Raw genomic sequence first — 17,911 nt, 5'->3', positions numbered from 1 at the left:
TTATATATGTGGTTACATTTGAAGTGGGGCCCTGGTTAGCTCTGGGGTTTTTTTTGTTTATGAGGTCTCTCTTCCCTTACATCGCTCTTTACCCTATGCTTGCCAACCCAGTCTGCCACTTCCTCACTTGGCTGTGGGTTGTCATCTACCTCCTGTGATGTTGCTGGTGTCCCTCAAGGATCTGCCCCAACCCTCTACCTTCCAGGAGAAGCCTTTTAGTGGAGCTGCTGCTGCATTGTACCTCCTAGGTGTTTACAGCTACTACTGCTGTTTTCTCCAAAAATTAAATCTAGCCCTGGGCATCTTGTAATTCCTTAGCCTTTCCTTATTCCCCTTTCATCCTCAGAAAGCACTGTTGTTGTATGCTTTGTGCAGACTTGCATATCTTTCTGGGGTTGTAAGAGGAGAATTTCCTTACCTGGTTCCCCATGGTTTCACCTGAGCAGGTCCGTTATTTAATGATAGTGCTAGTGAGGGGGGCCAGAAATCTCTAGCTGCTTACGCTATTATTGTGTTTTGAAATGATTTAAGAAGTTGCTGGACAGCCTGTTCAATTTTGTTTGTTTTGCTGTGCATGTCTGAATAGTCATTTCCTCACAACCAGTTCTATGCTTTGAAAGATTTTAGTTGCTTTCTCTTAAGTAAAGCCTTAATTTTTTTTTTTTTTTTTTTGCCTTGCTCTGGAGGGTTATAGTGAGCTCTTGCTATTATCACGTCTGGGTCTTCTCCTTTTAGGCGTCTTAAAATTCTCTGGATATATTCCACTACAGTCTGGATTTCAGAACAAATATTTGTATTGTGTTATACAAGGCAGTTCTTCCCTTCCACTCTTTTCCTTGCTTGTCATTCATGAACAAGGCCATACCTGGGTTTCAGTACTTCATAACTAATTTTAAGCAGACAAAGCAAAACTTGGGATATCTCACATGACTGTATATTTCACCAAGTAAGTGTTAATTTTTTCCTCAGATGAGTATTTAATTTTGTCGTTGTTTGAAATCCATGGTTGCGCTTTGGGTAGGCTAATGTGTATTGTTGAATAGTTTACCTACACCTAGGATATCCCACAGAGCATGTCCTTTTAACTTTCATATCTTAATGATATGTTGCTCTTTGTTTCAGAATAAGCCATTCCAAAGGACAGTTGTTTTTAAGTGTTTTCTCAAAAACAAAGAGAACTCAGAAATGAGTTCCAAAAGGCACTTTGCATCTCTTGTGTTCAAGTCTTAGTACTGATGATCTTGCTCTGTCTGAGATTGTGTGGGATGTTGGACAGAGGAGTCCATCTTAGGCTACATGCTGAGGCAGCAGGCTTGTTGTCTTGCAGTTGCCATGGGTGGGGGAGGATTGAAAGGTTTTCCATCAGTCTTTATTTCAGTGACCTTTTCCAAGTTAGGAATAGCAGTTGACTAGGAAAAACCTAAACAGTCATTTCTCTTCAGTGAGTCCATTCAGTTTTCTCTCAAGTTCTGTAAGCTGAAAAATAAATTGAAATTGAGAAGGTAATATTTTCTGTTTTCAAAATGCCATTTCTGCAAATCTCTGACTTATTGAGCTTCCCACGCAATGCATACTTGGAATTTATTAAACTGCTGCATGTGAAGACTCCCATGCTTAATGCTTCCAGCAGCTTGTGTAAGTGAGGTAGAATAAAAGTTCAAAGTAATGTCAGGATGTGAAATGTTAACAAGTAAAAGCATGATAAGATTCTTTAAATATTCACATGGACTTAATTTTCATCATCTGCTTAATGCAGTGACTACATAGTTTTCACAAACTGTGTTTTGTTTATTCTTTCAGGCTGAAGGTTTTAGAACGGATGTTGGAAGATGTTAGCTGTGGATACTGGGGTTGTGGAGGAATGGTTATCAGAGTTCAAGGTAATATACTCTCAGATATTTAGCCAGTAGTGTTTGAACTGCTGCTGGAGCGGTATGCGAGTGCTTGATTGATGCAGAAAATGAAGAAAAATAGTAACCTTGGATTTTGCTGAGATAATGATATATGCAAATGTCTGCTTGAAAGGATTTTTTTCCTTGTCCTCTTTGGGATTACATACTTCCTGATACAGAGCAGTGAAAATGTGTATCACAGAATGGTCTTGTTGGTTTGAGTATGAACTAGACTTGACTATAGGTTTTGCTCCTGATCTGCTGAGATACACTGGGAATGTGTTTTCCTATCTGTATGGTGGAGTATGATCTCCTTTGAAGGACTGCAGGTAAGAAGTACTGTAAGAGCTATGAATAGGAAGTTTAAATGTACAGCTTCTGAAGGGTTGTTAAAAAGATTAGATTTTTAACCTCTTAAGTACTGGCAGAAAATCCTGCTTAGTGTTAGAGGAGAGCTGTTCATGTCAGTTGGAATTTGTGTTCTTCTAGAGTTATACTGTGTCCTGTAATAATGTTCACTAGCTGTGTACAGTCAGTCTTGAGAAAACTCTTTAAAGTATGCATCTGAAAACTGTTAAGTTTCACAGTACTGAAATTTCACAGTGAAATTTCACTGGGATTGTGCCTGTGAAACTCTAGGGTTTTATCTATTTTCCATCCACTGTCATTATGTTCTGTATGAAACTCTGCAAAACGATAAAATGCAGTGTGTCTTCTGGCAATTTTTTTGTTCTGAAAACACGGTGATTTCCATAGTAAGGATTTCTTTGTGAAACAAATTTTAGTTTATAGTGAGCTCTGATAAGCAGTAACTTGTAATGGAAAGTTGTTGTTGAAATAGCTATTATATTTTAATGATAAAAATATTATAACTACTAGAAAAAGCAATTTCTATTTCAGACACTGCCAGAAGCATCCATATCCAGCTATGCTACAAACTTGAAGGACAAAAGTGCTTTGATTTCATCTCTTTACAAAGTGATTCAGGAGCCACAGAGTGAAGTGAGTATATTGAATCTTTCACATAAAATGTCTGCCATAACACCAGCAGAATAAAATAAGAACTTGTGTACCACTTAATTGTGCTCTAACTATGTGGACTACAGAACTACATGAAGAGTCTCTGTCACAATGTTTGTTCTTAGCAATGACATACTACCATGGAAACAATTCATAAGTTTGGTAACCTAGTGATCATAGGTAAGCTTGTAGATTATACTCATGGGCTTCAGGACTTGGGTATAGAATTGAGAAAATGTTAAGGAGTTGAAAAGATATTTGAGACTGACAGAATTCTTTCTGTAATTCAGTATCACTTGAATGTGAATCTAGCTGTCAGAAGCTTGTCTATTACAACCCAAGAGAACAATGTTAGATAGGTTTGCAATTATTTTAAGTTATTTCTTAGGTTTTAGGGGTTTTGTTGTTTTAAATACATGCAATCTAAATATATGCATTTATACAGTGGATGTACCCTTGCTGAAATGATGGCAAAAAAAGAAAAAAAACTGGGGGGAAGTGGGCAGGTTTGCTCTCTACTTGTGCCAGGTATGGTTCCATACCCCATGACTGCACTTGTTTTAGTGTCCAGGTGAGTTCAGAACATACTGACCTGGTTATAGTTGTGTCTTGTTAACTGTATTGTGTTGCTTTCTACCATCCAGCAAACCTTCGTGTGTTATTTTAAAATTGCACCAAGTCCTTAATTCTCTTCTGAAAAAACGCAGCATAAGGAACCTTTCCAAAGTTTGAGATGATGCCAGTAGTCATCACAGGATAAAATGCTTTCAGAATATGCATTTTCAGTGAGAATACTGGTAGAGAAACTCCCAGGTTGTCCAGCAAAGAAGAAATGTAATTTTACTTTGCTCAGAAAGGCATTTTGAGTCATTCCAACTACTGAGTCAAGCATGTCTGGTCTTCAGAATATGTATCAACGTGTAAATTAATCTGATGAGTCTCCCTGTTGATAGCTAAATTGATACTGTCATATGTTCTTTGATTTCTTACTACTTCTGACTGTCACTGGGTTTCTCAGGGACCTTAGTAGCAGGGTTGTCAAGGCCCTGCAAATTCTGTTCAAAAAGTTGTTGGGATAATTCAGGGGACAAGATATCAAAGATTTCCCTGTTAGTGAAACTTTGAATAGAAATGGTAAGCCAGTGGTGACCCTGAGTGGTGTGTGATGCCTTGGGAGAACAGTCCTAAAATCTATTTGGATTGTTCTCCAAGTACCTGTCACTTTGGGGAAAGGGCTACTTGGAGCTTTCTGCACTGTGAAAATACTTACAAACTAGCAGTTAAAGACAAATAATTTCTCTCAACTGTTATTTGAGATCTATTAGCTGCACTGTGTAATGACAACTTGCTTTACAGTGTAGAGCATGTGCTGTCCTTTCTTATCATGTATGTAATGCAAAGGGCAAGGATTAATGCGCAAATGCTACAAATACTGTTGAGATTAAAAACAGGCAAACAACCCCATCTGTATACATTTGAATATTTGTACTTGTAATATAATAATTATCAATACCTTAAAATTGTGCTTTTGAAAAGTAATCATGTGTATCTGCATCTCTGACTAAATTTTCCTGCTGGTTCATGTTTGCTTTTCATATTTTGTTTTTTGATTGCTTTTCTGAAAATTTAATACTCAATTTGTGAGATAAATGAACTACTTCTTTGCTATAGCAAAGAAATACCCAAAGTAAAGACTTTGTTAGTTACTTTTGACGTTCCTAGGCCACTGATAAGTGAAAAATGTAATTCAATACAAGGAGAGTCTTCAGTAGATGTGCACATTTAAAGGACTTTTAACTGAGTCGGGAGTCCAACAGTGAATAAATAAATAAATACTTTTCTGAATTTTGTATCTTCAGAGGTTGTTTGCTTTCTACCTAAAACACTGTTGCTGTCCTTTTAGACAGTTGCCATGCAGGCATTACGTTAGGAAAGTGTTTGGAGTGTCTAATACATTTGGATGCAGCTTAAAAGGAAGGGGGATGAAATTGCTTGGACATTCTTCTGTTCCAGCATTAAAAATTTTTTCAGTCTAGATATCTTTTACAACTGTTTTAGTGTAAAACAGTATCTTGAAACAGCAGCAATCATTAGTGCATTTTGATGTTAGGTTGTAGCATGTGGTGGCATTTTGAGGAAGAAAATCTGGTTTTGTACTGATTACACATTTAAATGTACTGATATAAAGCTGTCTCAACTAAGATAACGATGTAAATGTGGATACCTGTCATAGTTATTTATGTGCCTTTTAAAGTTCAAGCACATCTTTCTGAACTGATACTTCATTAAAGGAAGCATGCAAATTCTATGAAATATGTAATGTGAAGATGGAAAGCACTTGTGCTGGTAAAGTTTTCTAGAAGGAACTTTGATATTCTGCTCTTCAAACTGACTAGTTTAGCTTGGTGAGATTTTTTTTTAATTTATTTTTTATTTTTTTGCCTTTGCTGTAGATTTTTCACAAATGTTTTTTCCAAAGAGAAGCTGTATCTGTCAGAAGCTGAAAGTTTCTCTTTTATTTTTTTTTTAATGGATCAGATTGTCCCAAATTACTTTGTAAAAAGAACTAAAACTTGGTAAAATCCTTTGGGTTTGGAAGTAACTTTGGGAGGTGAGAAATGTTGACTCAGCTTCCTTTGTAGTCAGGAGGAAAAACTTAGGAAAGCAAACACATTTTTTTTTTCTAGCATGCTCATCTGGTGGTGGTGCCTCCTTTGCTGCAATAAAGGGAGGAAAATATGGAAGAATGGGTTTCTTACCTTTTTGAAAGCTTGCTTCATTGAAAAAAATGAAGATGTGACCTAGACAAATAGCAGAAGAACTGAGTGTTGTAGTTAGAACAAAATGGAAAACGTGATCTGCGTGTTACTAGCAGTAAAGTACATATTCTAGTTTTTAAGGATTTTCAGAAAGGTTTTGAGTAATATTTTGCTTTCTGAAGTGCAGTGGCAATTCTAATGATTATGGTACCTTTTCTCAGTGCAATCTCTAAAATACTCTAAAATGCATGTCTGGTTTGAATTCCATCATTTTCAGGTTGAAACTTTTGGGATTTTGTGCAGGAATACACTTCAGTGAAGGTCTGTTACTAGCCTGAACATTCCTGGTTTTGAAATGAATTTAGAGTCTATTTTTGTGAGTCATGTAGATGAACTGTTAAGACCTTAAATCTTTGTGGTAAGAAACAAGGTAGCAAAACTAGTCCTTTATGTGTGTTACATTTGAATCCTGTCTTTTGGAGATTTGCAGTCAGAGAATGTTGCATTCTATGTTATGCTTTTTTAATATATACTAGCTGGAACTGATAAAATGAGTTCTAAATAGCTGGCATCTCAGATTTCATTTTGTGAAGTTCACTAATATAAATGCTTCAACTGCCTAGATTCTTTTTCAGGGAGTAGTTTCTTAGATGTTAGGGTCCTCCTAATTGTTATTACTTGCAAATAAGCGATTTGGAAGATTTAATTGAAAATCCCCTTTTTCCCTTCCCTAACCTGCTTTTTTTTTTTTTTAGAAGAAATCAGTTTACAGTTCCAAACTCTTATTGATGGTTTGCTGTGTTTGCGGTCAAAAAGTATTTTTGAGTATGTACTTTTGAGTTTTTGCTTGAGAGTTCAGTGTCCAGTTCAGCTGGCTTTGCAAGTGTCTGCTGGTTTTGACAGTATTTTCCACTTGGGTTAGGAAATCTCCTATCTAGGTGACAAAATAAAAATATAACTTCCATACATTGACACGTGATGGTTAACACTACATTTCGACCTCTAGCAGAGGTAGGTGATAGCACAAGAATGCACATTAAATCCAGAAACACAGTGCAGCTGATTGCTTAATTGGTTTTAAGTCTTTTTTTTAACTTGTTCTAGCTCAGTGTATTACTTCCAGTCAATGTATTACTTCCACTTGTTTCAGCTTAACGAATTTGATTGTAAAATTACTCTTGAGGCTTCTTACTTCTGTCTCAAACCTGTAAATACACTGAAGTTTCTAGAAGATTTTGAGTGGAAAAGTGAACTAATTCTACTGTATACTAAGGTACTGTAATACTTTGAATTTGAGTGTTATGCAGCTCTTCTGGCTTCGTGAGTAAAAGCTTCTAGCAATTTATGTGTACACTGGTGGAATGCTGGAATAGCAAGACCTTTTGTTCAGGTAATTCCCTGCATATTAGTGATATTGGGGGCATGGTATGAGATGTGGTGATAACAAGTATCTTCTATTTATGCCTTTGAGGCTGGAGGAAGTGATCCAAAAATGAGAGAAAGAAGCCATTGGAATTCTTTCTTGACATGGGATGGAAGGTCTATTTTTATCATCTGAAAGTATGTTATAAGGGATGAAAAGTGTATAAGATGACCTGGGCAGTTATTTCATCAGTCACTCCCTAATAGCTAAAATGTAACATTTATCAGTTTACAGTTTTGTCCAAAGGACTGATCCACACAAAGTTGCATTTTTGTAATGTTTTATTCACTCACAATTGTAACTTATATTTCAGCTTCTGGAGCCAGTTTGCCATCAGCTCTTTGAGTTCTATCGCAGTGGTGAGGAACAATTGCTACGATTTACTCTGCAGTTTCTTCCAGAATTGATATGGTGCTATCTTGCTGTCTCAGCCAGCAGAGATTTGCAGAGCAGTGGATGCATAGAGGCTCTTCTCCTAGGAGTCTATAACTTGGTTTGTATTTGCATGTAATTATTCAGGGCTAAAAATGTTAGTGAGATTTTGGGGGATAATATAGAGTATTTCACTGGGGAGTAATTAACAATTTTGTTTCCGAATTAAAATGGAATGATTGAGTATCTCAGTTTTGTCTCTTCAAATTGGTGTCCTTGTCAGAAATCTGCAACGTGAACTTTTATTTTGGTCAATTTTTTCTCTGCTTTTTTTGTGGTTCCTGAAAAGTGTTAATGCACTAATAGTTGAAGGAGACAGAGGAGTCCCCTTAATTTTTTTTGTTACTTAATTACATTCTGCTCAAGAGCTTTTGGAGACACTACTTTTGAAGTGGTTGCCCATATTTTCTGGGATATTTTTACTATCTTGACCAGAAAACACAAAAATATCACTTTCAACAAATACTTAGTACTTGACTGCTGAACAGATTGCTTAGCTTTGAGAAATTAAAGGTCTCCTTTCATTTTGTAATAATGTTGACATTTTTTTCGTATTTTATATGAAAAGATACTGTTTGTTACTGAATTACTGCTTTGGAGAACAGAATTATGAAGGAACCTTGAAGAGCACTATATTTTAGTTAGCATTTAGTCTTTTTATGGCTATTGTAAAAAAACATAATGTTGTTACGGCCATTGGGATTCTCTTCAGTGTAGTTTGTATGTTCTGGATGTTTTAGGAAGGTGCTTTGGGAAGTGAAACAGTGATGAACTTCAAGTTCCCATTTTGAAAATCTGGAGAAGGCAGCTCCCATCCTTCTTCTAAAAATAATCTCACTCATGCCAAGCAAGTGAAAATATTTCTTCACCCAGGATTCTACTTAAAAAGACCTGAGGCCTTATATTCAACTCTTCTTTAGGCAGAGTACAGGCTTCACGTGCTTTCTGTGTGCTTCGTTGTATCTGAGAAGAAAAACACTCCTGGAACGCATTTGGTATATCTTATGCCGTAAATCAATTCACTCCTTTATTTTCTTGATGAATTCCCCTAAAATGGTTGCTGGATGTGGCTATAATCACTTGTCTTTCTGCTAGAAGAGATTACATTTACAGTTAAGCTTGAAAGCATTCCAGTAACATCTTATCCTAGCTATGAACATTTTCTTCCTCAATTAGTAACATAACCGTCCATCTCCAGCTTCTTGGGATCATAAGAATTTTACAGCAAGCCTCTGTAGGAAGCTCTAGATCCACCTGATTTTTGGAAACATATTCTGCTCCCCGCCCTTCTGCTTTAAGACGTAATGAATGCTTATGCTGAAGTAGCGCAGTGTTACTGATGCTGACTTCTTCCCCTGTCGATGTTGTATCAAATTTGTAACTTAATCAAAATGGTACTGTTCTTCAGTATGCAAGGTTGAAAAGGTAGTAGGTGACCTGCTTAGATCCTTATTTTTTCTTTAACCAGCTACTTTATCTTTTCAAAAGCAAGAGGAAAAATGTAGCCTAATACAAATAGTAACCCTTCTGCAAATATGCGCAGTAGTCTCCTGGAATTTGAGGGGCATAATGTGCTTAACAGTCCTGCAGTTTCTATCTGAAAGAAATTGAAAAATTAAGTATTGCTCAGAATAATTTTAAATTTGCTATGTTGTCAGAGGTATGGAATTATTGCGGCTGAACCTTGAGATCATGAACTGTTTTGTTCTACCTTCAGCTTGGAGACATTCAGTGGTAGTGCATGCAGTTGATATTTTTGGCTTTTCTGGCTGTAGGTATCATTTTTTTTTCTAATGGAGATCTTGAAATGCGGTCCTGAAACTTAATTACAAGTCTGAATAGAATGAATAGTCAAAATATTGATATTTTTAGATTTTAAAAGTTTGGATGTAACCAGTTTCTCTTCCCTTCCCCCCCAATATATCGAGGAAACTGTTTTCCACATGGATGTGGAAGCAATATTGAAAATTAACAATGGCTTGTGGAGAGTGGAGGAGCTGTATAACTCTTCAGACAGAACAATTCTGTATGCCTTTTTGATACTTACCAGTCTTACTTTACCACTTCATAGTCTACTTGAAGACATGGGTTTTAATAATTACTATGTGAGGTTAAACCTTCAGCCTTCCAAGCCGTCGGTCTTAGGAGACACTGAAGGTCCTCTCTGATCTCTACCTTTGATATATGAAATCTGCTGCTGAAATTTAGAAAGAAAAAGTTCTTGTGTGTGTGGTGTTGGTTATTGGTCAGTTCTGCTTCGTAACCTCTAAGTTTTTTTTTTTATTTCGAAGTACTTCAGTGCTCTTCTGCGATACACAGGCACATCTTTTTTTTTGCCTTATCTATTAGTCTTGCGCTAATTTACAGGAGTGAGAAGTCTGCCAACATACTGCCATGTGGTATCTTGCAGGAAAGTTGCTTCTCTGAAGCTTTGCATCCGTGCTTCTTTTAACTCTATAAGTATAGAGTTACCGAACTTGGGCTTTTGCAAATACTATGATGTCAAACCATATGAGGCTGCACATTGCAGAGCTATAATATTTCAAAATAAATTACTTGTAGAATCATTACTTAATGGCTAAATAGTTTTCAGAACAGAATTATTGAGCATTAACCTTCACAATTAGCAAATAGTGTATAATTATTGAAAGATAATACTGTTATCTTTTACAGTTAGTGTATTTAAAGTAGACTGTGTATGCAAATGCATGTGCCCTTTGCTAAGTCATTTGAATACTTTTCAGAAACAAAGCAAATGCACTGTGATAGAAAGCAAATACAGAGATAACTTCTAGCTTGTAGCTTGGATTGTTATAGTATCCCTATCTGTCCCTATAATGATTTGTTGGCTTTCTTTATCCATTCACCCCCATCCAGCATTTAACGTTTTTGCATGTCTGGTTTCTGTAGTACAGTGTAACCATTGGTATCTCCTGTCTTTTTCAGGAGATAGTTGACAAAGAGGGACATAGCAAAGTGCTGAGTTTCACAATTCCGTCTTTGTCCAAACCTTCAGTCTATCATGAAGTAAGTGACGTCTACAACGTAAAGTTGTTGCTGATCGAGAAAGGCAGTATGCTTTGGAGACCTGTTCATTAAGAATAAAAGTGAAAAGTAGTTTTAATGTGTTGCATGATATAGGAAAATATTTCTCGGTCTTCTGAGTGCTATTAACTGGTCTCTGAGGCTTCATCAGGAGTCCATAGTCATAACTCCATAATATCCATGCACCAACTATGTCTTTCTATTCTGAAGTCATGTGCCTTATCTGGAGTAAAATAACTTCTCAAATCTAAGACAGTGGTCAGATAACCTTAGCCTGTTGAGAATTTATGTACAAATGTAGTGATGCTGATTGCTGTCTGTTTTCACTTGCATTGTAGCAAGACTTCAGGCAGACATGTTTTGAATGACCCTTTTTCCTTTAGCCTTCCAGCATTGGCTCCATGGCTCTCACTGAAGGAGCTTTATCGCAGCATGGCTTGTCCAGGGTTGTATACAGTGGACCTCATCCTCAGAGGGAGATGTTAACAGCACAGAACAGGTGAAATTGTGTAGTAGGATTTTGCTTGAGAATCACTAATGAATCTTAGCTTTTTATAATCTTTAATATAGCTATAGAGTGAAGGTGGATAGGTGAATGTTGTAGTTTGTGGTGGGTTTTTTTGTTCTTAAATGTAAATGTAGATGAAGAAAGATTAGCAGCATGTATTACTACATGAAGAGGAAAAGCTCGCAGAACTAAACTACGCAATTGTCAACTTTATTGAAGTGAAATATCAAATCTGTTCAAATAACTCTTGCAAATTTCTGTGTAAACTTGTTTTTTTCAAAAACAAAATTGGTAATGTAATTCTAATGTTTCTTGTAAATCCTAGGTTTGAAGTGCTGACTTTCCTTCTGCTCTGTTACAATGCTGCCTTAAGCTACATGCCTGCAGTTTCTCTTCAGTCGTTGTGTCAGATTTGTTCAAGGTAACTTCTGTAGGTTGATTTACACTTAAAATAGCATTTTAAACTTGACTTTTTTTCAGAAATGTTTACAGCTGCATTGTTTGTAAAAGCTTATATAACTTTGGGTTAAGATCTCAAAATGGGGAAGCTTTATATGCAGTGCTGTTAAGAGAAGTCAAATCAAGGGAACTGTTTTGTTTTTAACCAAAGTAGTTGTAGGTGTGTTAAGTAAATAAAATCAGAAATGTCTTCTAAAATCTTGGTAAATTTTGCATTGCAAGCTTACTAAATATATTTGAATGCTGTGCAAGTTGAAACTTTCTTGAAATTCTAGTAGATTTTGAAACTAGAAATACATCTGTTCTTACAGATACTTTAGGTATTTCCAAAAACTGCTGTTACTTCAAAAAACAAACAAAAAACCCCCCTATATCAGCTTTAATTACAATGTCTATTTTTGATCCATTTCTTTTTTCAGAGAGGAAGAGCTGGTAGTAAACATGTCTATCTCTACATTTTTGAAAGTGGACTTTGGGTTAAGGAAAAGAATTAGAATGCTTTTGTTAACCCAGGAAACCCAAGAGAGACCTAGAAGTCAACTACATCAACTTTTTACCAGTCATAAGATTCCAGGTTCCTCACACAAGCAAAGCATGGTAGTGGATGCCTGTAAGATTCTCTCCTCTTTAGAAGAAGTGAGAGAGCATTGGAGCACTTGGCAATATTTACAAGACTCTTTAGAAGATCTTTGTTAGGTATGCTGGCCTAAAATTTAAGGTAGAAAATGCTTAGAAGCTAAAGATTATGGGCAGGAGACCGGTGTTACTTATTCTACTTGATTAGGTTTTGATTGTATTTGGGATAAATAATTTTTAAAAAGCCTCTAAAAAACCCTAAACAAATTACCAGTAGATGCAAGCAAGTCTTTCTACTTTAAAATCTTGAATGTTTGGATACTGAATTATTTGATATTATGCAATTTGACTTTTATCTTAGTTCTTCATTCGCTACTGGTTTTGGCATCCATGTTTCTCTGCTTACTGAAAATATCGCCCTGACAGCATTTTAGGGATTCAAGGAAATATGTGTCAGAAGACCAGAATATCTTTCAATATCCTGTTTGGATGTGGTGCTGACAAAATTCTTGGAAGAATCTGTAGAATAACTCCTTTAGTTGGTTTGAGCAGTGTTGAATTTAGGTTTCTTTTGGATGATCTATATGAAAGCAATCAACAATGAATGTGCTTTTTCCTAGTAAGTCTAATTCAATTTTTATGGCTTTTCTAAAGAAGCTAAAGCTTCTAGTACTACTTACTTACAAACATGAACTGTAAATGTGGCAATTGCAGCACAAAATATTTTGTGCTGATCTCAAGTGTTGTAAATCCAGATTTTTTGCATTTGGGTATCTTCAGTTACTAAGTCTCTTTCCATAAGAATATTATCTTACTCTGATGTAGAGCGAAGCAGTTCCCCTGATGTTATTCTAGCCTTTTTAGAGGAAGTAACTCAGGTTAGAGTAGGACTACTTAAAACTAATCAATACTGGCATTAATGGAGTGTCTATATTAAGGTCTTTTCTATGTAACTGTCAGTGTTAACTGATCATGTTCCTACTGTGACTTCACTATTTTCCCCCCAAAATACCTACTGTATACCTGTAGAGTATCATCTGATGTATAAATAGATACATCAGCATAAAAATGACCTGGTTAGATGATTTTTATGTAAACTAGTCTTTTCGTTTGAAGTGGACACTTACTTGCTGCTGCCTCCACTCCTTAGGCTTTACACAGCACTGAAATGTTTATTTAATGGATTGTAAGTGTCATCTTTGAGCCAAACCATTGGTAGAAATTATGGACTATCTGGAACTAAAATGTTGCCCAAGTTGCATAATAATAGCCTCTTCCGGGGATAAAGAAGAGGAAAATGGGATGGGATTTTTGTGGGTTTGTTACTCAACCTAGTTAATTTCAGTAACTGGCTCATGTGGTATAGGACTAGGTAAGAGTCAGAAAAACAGCTTTCATGCTTTAACTTTTACCATGTATGGACAAAATTAAATGGGAGAGGATGAACTCATTTAGTTCTAACATCCTAAGCATATTTAGTAGAAGAGTCAATTTGGTTCACTTAACTGGAAGTAAGATTTTTGGTTTAGCTAGCTGTGCATATACTTTGCAGGTGAACTCTATGTATTTTAAGATACAAATTTATTTACTTTCTGGTTTCTAAAAATTTAGAGTTTTAAGCCATTTGAATAGTGAATGAATAAGCAAGGAGTACTTAAATAGTCTGTGCTTCTGGCCAACAGCAATATCAAATTTAGGGGAAAACCTGTGGTTAGGTACAAATTCATATGTTTGGCTACTCTTGAAAATCAAAATTCAAAGCTAAGCAAAATTTTTTTTTTTTTGTTTTAGAAATAGGAATTTGAATTGTTGAATTCAGTCACTTAAATCTTGGTTTAGGCCAGTCCGAGAGGTTTGTATTTAGGGTTGTAAATTTCAGTGAGAATTATGACTAAATACTGATGGTCAGAGCAGCAGTTGATCAACTCTGTAAAGTGGCAACACAAGCCTAGGGTTTATGGAATTACCTTCAATACCACATGAGTGCACAGAGGGCTGGTATCCTATACCTACAGCTCCCTTAACCTCATGAAGTTCATCAAGGCCAAGTGCAAGGTCCTGCACTTGTGTTGGGGCAATCCCTGATACCAGTACAGACTGAGGGATGAATGAGTTGAGAGCAGCCCTGTGGAGAAGGGCTTGGGGATACAGTGCAATATACACTCGTATCCCAGAAAGCCAACCGTATCCTGGGCTGCATCAAGAGAAGCGAGGCCAGCAGGTCGAGGGAGGTGATTGTCTCCATCTACTCCACTCTCATGAGACCCCTCCTGCAGTGCTGTGTTCAGTAAAAGACAGACATGGACCTGTTTTGTGGACCTCTGGGTCCAGCGGAGGGCGATAAAAAAGGCCAGAGGGCTGGAACACTGCTCCTATAAAGAAAGGCTGAGAGAGCTGGGGTTCAGCCTTTTGAAGAGAAGACTCCAGGAAGACCTTCTTGCAGCCCTTCAGTATATATAAGGGAGGCTTTAGGAAAGATGAGAGAGGCTTTTTACCAAGACCTGTAGTGACAGGATGAGGGACGGCCACAACTAAAAGAGGGTCAGTTTAGATTGGACATAAAGAAGAAATTCTTTCCTGTGAGGGTGGTGAGACACTGGAACAGGTTGCCCAGAGAAGCTGTGGCTGCCCCCTCCCTGGCGATGTTCAAGGCCAGGTTGGATGGGGCTTTGAGCAACCTGGTCTAGTGGAAGGTGTCCCTGCCCATGGCAGGAGGTGTGGAAATTGATGATCTCTAAAGGTCCCTTCTGACCCAAACCATTCTGTGTTTCTTCCTTTATAAACATCTTATAATGTTTTCATTTCCTTGCATGTTGTCACTAGCATGGCTTCCTGTCTTTCCTGAGGTGTTTAAAATCTTTTTTGTTTCTATTTGGAGATATGGTGATATGAGCATGAAGAATCAAATTTAGATCATACTAGGTACAAAGTACATACTGGGAGAGTTGCTGAGCCACAGAGATCCTGGGGGTGCTGTCTGTGTGGTTGTTTGTTTTTTTTTTTTAAGTAGCCAAGGCAGAAGATAAGGTGAGGGATAGAGAAGGAGAGGAAAAACGTGCAGAAGTGGAGTAGATTAGTGGCAAAGTTAGGATTAATTAAAAAGTAATTTGAAAGGTATTACAATACAATTTTAACTCAATTTTTTTCCAGAAAAAGTAGATTTAAGAGGAGTTTTACAAGCTCTCTGGTATTGATGCTGAAGAATTGAAGCTTACTGAGACTAAACCTTTTAGTTTATGCTTTGGAGAAGGAAATACTTCAATTAATGTCATTAAAGGGCATTCCAGAAGTCCAGTAATTGAATAATTAACTACCCAATATCTTTGATTTCCAAAATGTTTTTGGACTACAGAACTTGGTGTGGAATTTAGTTTGAAACTAAATTCTAAAGCTGACTTACTGGATTTTAGAATAACTTTATGAATGTGATGCTTCTGGTCTCTTTGCTTGAGAACTTGTATGCAGCTTCCCTGTTACATGCAATGATGCTTATGTTTCTATCTGTAGTATTAATATTTGAGGAAATAAAGCAACATAGCAACTACCTTTAACTTATTTTTTGTCTGTTCCGCAGCGAATTCGTGGATTCAGAATGGCTTTTATTGGCAGCTTTCTGTCATATTCCACTGTAGTATAAATGTAACAGGAGTGTCTAGGATGTCTCTGTTTTGAAGGATTTGAACTGTACCGGTAGAGGGCATACCCTTCTTCCATAATAAGAAACAGTCTGCTTCAGCACAGGGTTGTTGATGGATGCCTTCCTGTGGGTCTATTGTAATTAAAATGCATACTAAATACCTCGTGTTGTAGTGTTCTGTACAAAGGTGGCTCTACATTATTTGCTAATGACAGATGCATGATTTCTTTAGAATTTGTGTCTGTGGATATCCTCGCCAACAAGTGAGAAAGTACAAGGGAGTCAACTGTAGGATTCCAGTTTCATCTGAATTCATGGTGCAAATGCTAACAGGGATTTATTATGCCTTGTAAGTTGTTTTTTTTGAAATACGCATACAAAATAAAGAAATGTCAGCTTAATTTCTACACTTGTTTAGGTGTGCTACCTTTGAAATGTTTTATTTTTCTAGTGGACAGATGCTGTGTCTAGCCATAAGGTCCTCAGGAAGAGAACATAGTTCTCCAATTAATTGGCTGAAGTTACCTATGTCCTATTGGGGAGGAGGTCTAGAACAGCATTTCATAGATATAACTGCTGATGGGGGAAAAAAGAAAATCTTTAAAAAAACCCACTTCTAACCATTGTCTGCTGTCCGCATTTTTGCATGCTTAGTTTTGACATCAGTTTAGTTAAGGAAAAAAGGTCTTATCATTTTTTCTTTGAAATGCTGATGTCATCTCCCCTTTAATAGTCATGTTAATGTGTGAAGCTCTCTTATTAACTGAAATAATTAGAGACTAGTAACACAGGAATACTCAAAAGGTGGAGTAATATTAGAACAGTCCTGTTTGAATTTCAGAATAAGTCATGATCAATAACTAATTATGTAATTTTAAAATTGCTCAGGGTGACCAACAAAAATAAAACTTTGTCTCCATAGACACTACTTCAGAACAAGTTCCCTAAGTAGCAGGCTTACTGCTAATGAACACAAGTAGTTCAACTCCTCTAGATTGAGCTCTCAAGGAACACTTAATCTGTGAAGGTTATGTGACTAAGAAGGTTTGTCTGTTGATATAGATGCTTATTATTATGTATGTATTTACCTTTGTAGTTATAATGGAGAATGGGATCTGGCTCGTAAAGCTATGGATGACGTTTTGTATAGAGCACAGCTGGAACTGTATCCAGAACCTCTGCTGGTAGGTATTGTATTCCAACATTTTTTGGGGTAGAATTTTAGTCTAGGAAATCTTTCCTGTGAACGCACATGATGCAACATTGCACCAGGAACCTAAATATCACAAGATCTGTGTGGCTGTGTTTGTGTGAATAGCTAGATCTGTAAGTACACACACACACAGGTATTTTAATGTACTTAGTTATTTTGTCATCTTCCCTAGTGAACAAGCTATTTTCAGCAAAACACTTCTAAGTCTTGAAAGCTTAGATGATAGTGCAGAAGCATTCTGAAGTAGTAGCCACATCTTTAAACTGGAAGCTTTGTTTTAAAAAATGGCAAGTATTAGTTCTGAGAGGTAATTGTAAACAGCATTCTTTGTAACCTGTGCAAAAAGGTGTGCTTTTTGACCTTAAACTGGAGTTGTACACAGTATTCTTCTTGGAGTAATAAGAATCCCCTGACAGAGTTCTAAGATTTGGATTCATGTTAAGAACTTAACTGTGTGTTTTCTGTTCTAGGTTGCTAATGCAATAAAAGCTTCACTGCCTAAGGGTGCCATGAAATCTAGTAAAGAAGGTACAAGATGCATTCAGGTTGAAATTACACCTACTTCATCCAGAATATCAAGAAACGCTGTGACTAGCATGTCTATCCGAGGGCATAGATGGAAAAGGCATGGTAAGAAACACATTTTGCAGTGAATTCTCAACTTTTTACACGTGTTTAAAATAACGTTGAGAATTTTGTTATTGCACATCTTCATTGCTAATAAACAAGCAGCAGTTTGGAGGTTTTTATTTTCTTGACTGGTGAATGGGAGTCTTAATGCAGTTCAGATGATGTGTATTCTTTATTTCCTTGTTTATTTCCATGTTTAAAAAAACCCAAACCAACACAGAGAAACCCTTTTTGTTAAAGCTGTACAAAATTACTGTTTTTTTTAGAGAAGCCAATGTTCCTGTTTTCTTCTGAAAAGCAGTTTGTAGTACCTGAAA

The 17,911-nt window shown here is 36.6% G+C and overlaps 1 protein-coding gene across 8 annotated transcripts in view; it reads left to right on the top strand.

The window, feature by feature from the left end:
• The window catches only part of HYCC1 (hyccin PI4KA lipid kinase complex subunit 1), a 50,588-nt gene that overhangs the window by 18,545 nt on the left and 14,132 nt on the right, over window positions 1-17,911 (top strand). For 7 of the 8 annotated variants that reach the window (XM_074837256.1, XM_074837247.1, XM_074837283.1 and 4 more), the window contains exons 2-10: window positions 1,801-1,880; window positions 2,793-2,894; window positions 7,408-7,587; window positions 10,473-10,553; window positions 10,955-11,070; window positions 11,405-11,500; window positions 15,984-16,100; window positions 16,848-16,935; window positions 17,435-17,594. In XM_074837256.1, the coding sequence (XP_074693357.1) occupies window positions 1,830-1,880; window positions 2,793-2,894; window positions 7,408-7,587; window positions 10,473-10,553; window positions 10,955-11,070; window positions 11,405-11,500; window positions 15,984-16,100; window positions 16,848-16,935; window positions 17,435-17,594 (991 nt within the window). In that variant the 5' untranslated portion in view covers window positions 1,801-1,829. The remainder of the gene's footprint in view (window positions 1-1,800; window positions 1,881-2,792; window positions 2,895-7,407; window positions 7,588-10,472; window positions 10,554-10,954; window positions 11,071-11,404; window positions 11,501-15,983; window positions 16,101-16,847; window positions 16,936-17,434; window positions 17,595-17,911) is intronic. The other variant, XM_074837292.1, reaches the window with a different exon arrangement.

The sequence above is a fragment of the Strix aluco genome, chromosome 1, assembly GCF_031877795.1.
Source record: "Strix aluco isolate bStrAlu1 chromosome 1, bStrAlu1.hap1, whole genome shotgun sequence".
Taxonomy (NCBI): Eukaryota; Metazoa; Chordata; class Aves; order Strigiformes; family Strigidae; genus Strix; species Strix aluco.
This window is presented reverse-complemented; position numbering and strand designations above follow the sequence as displayed.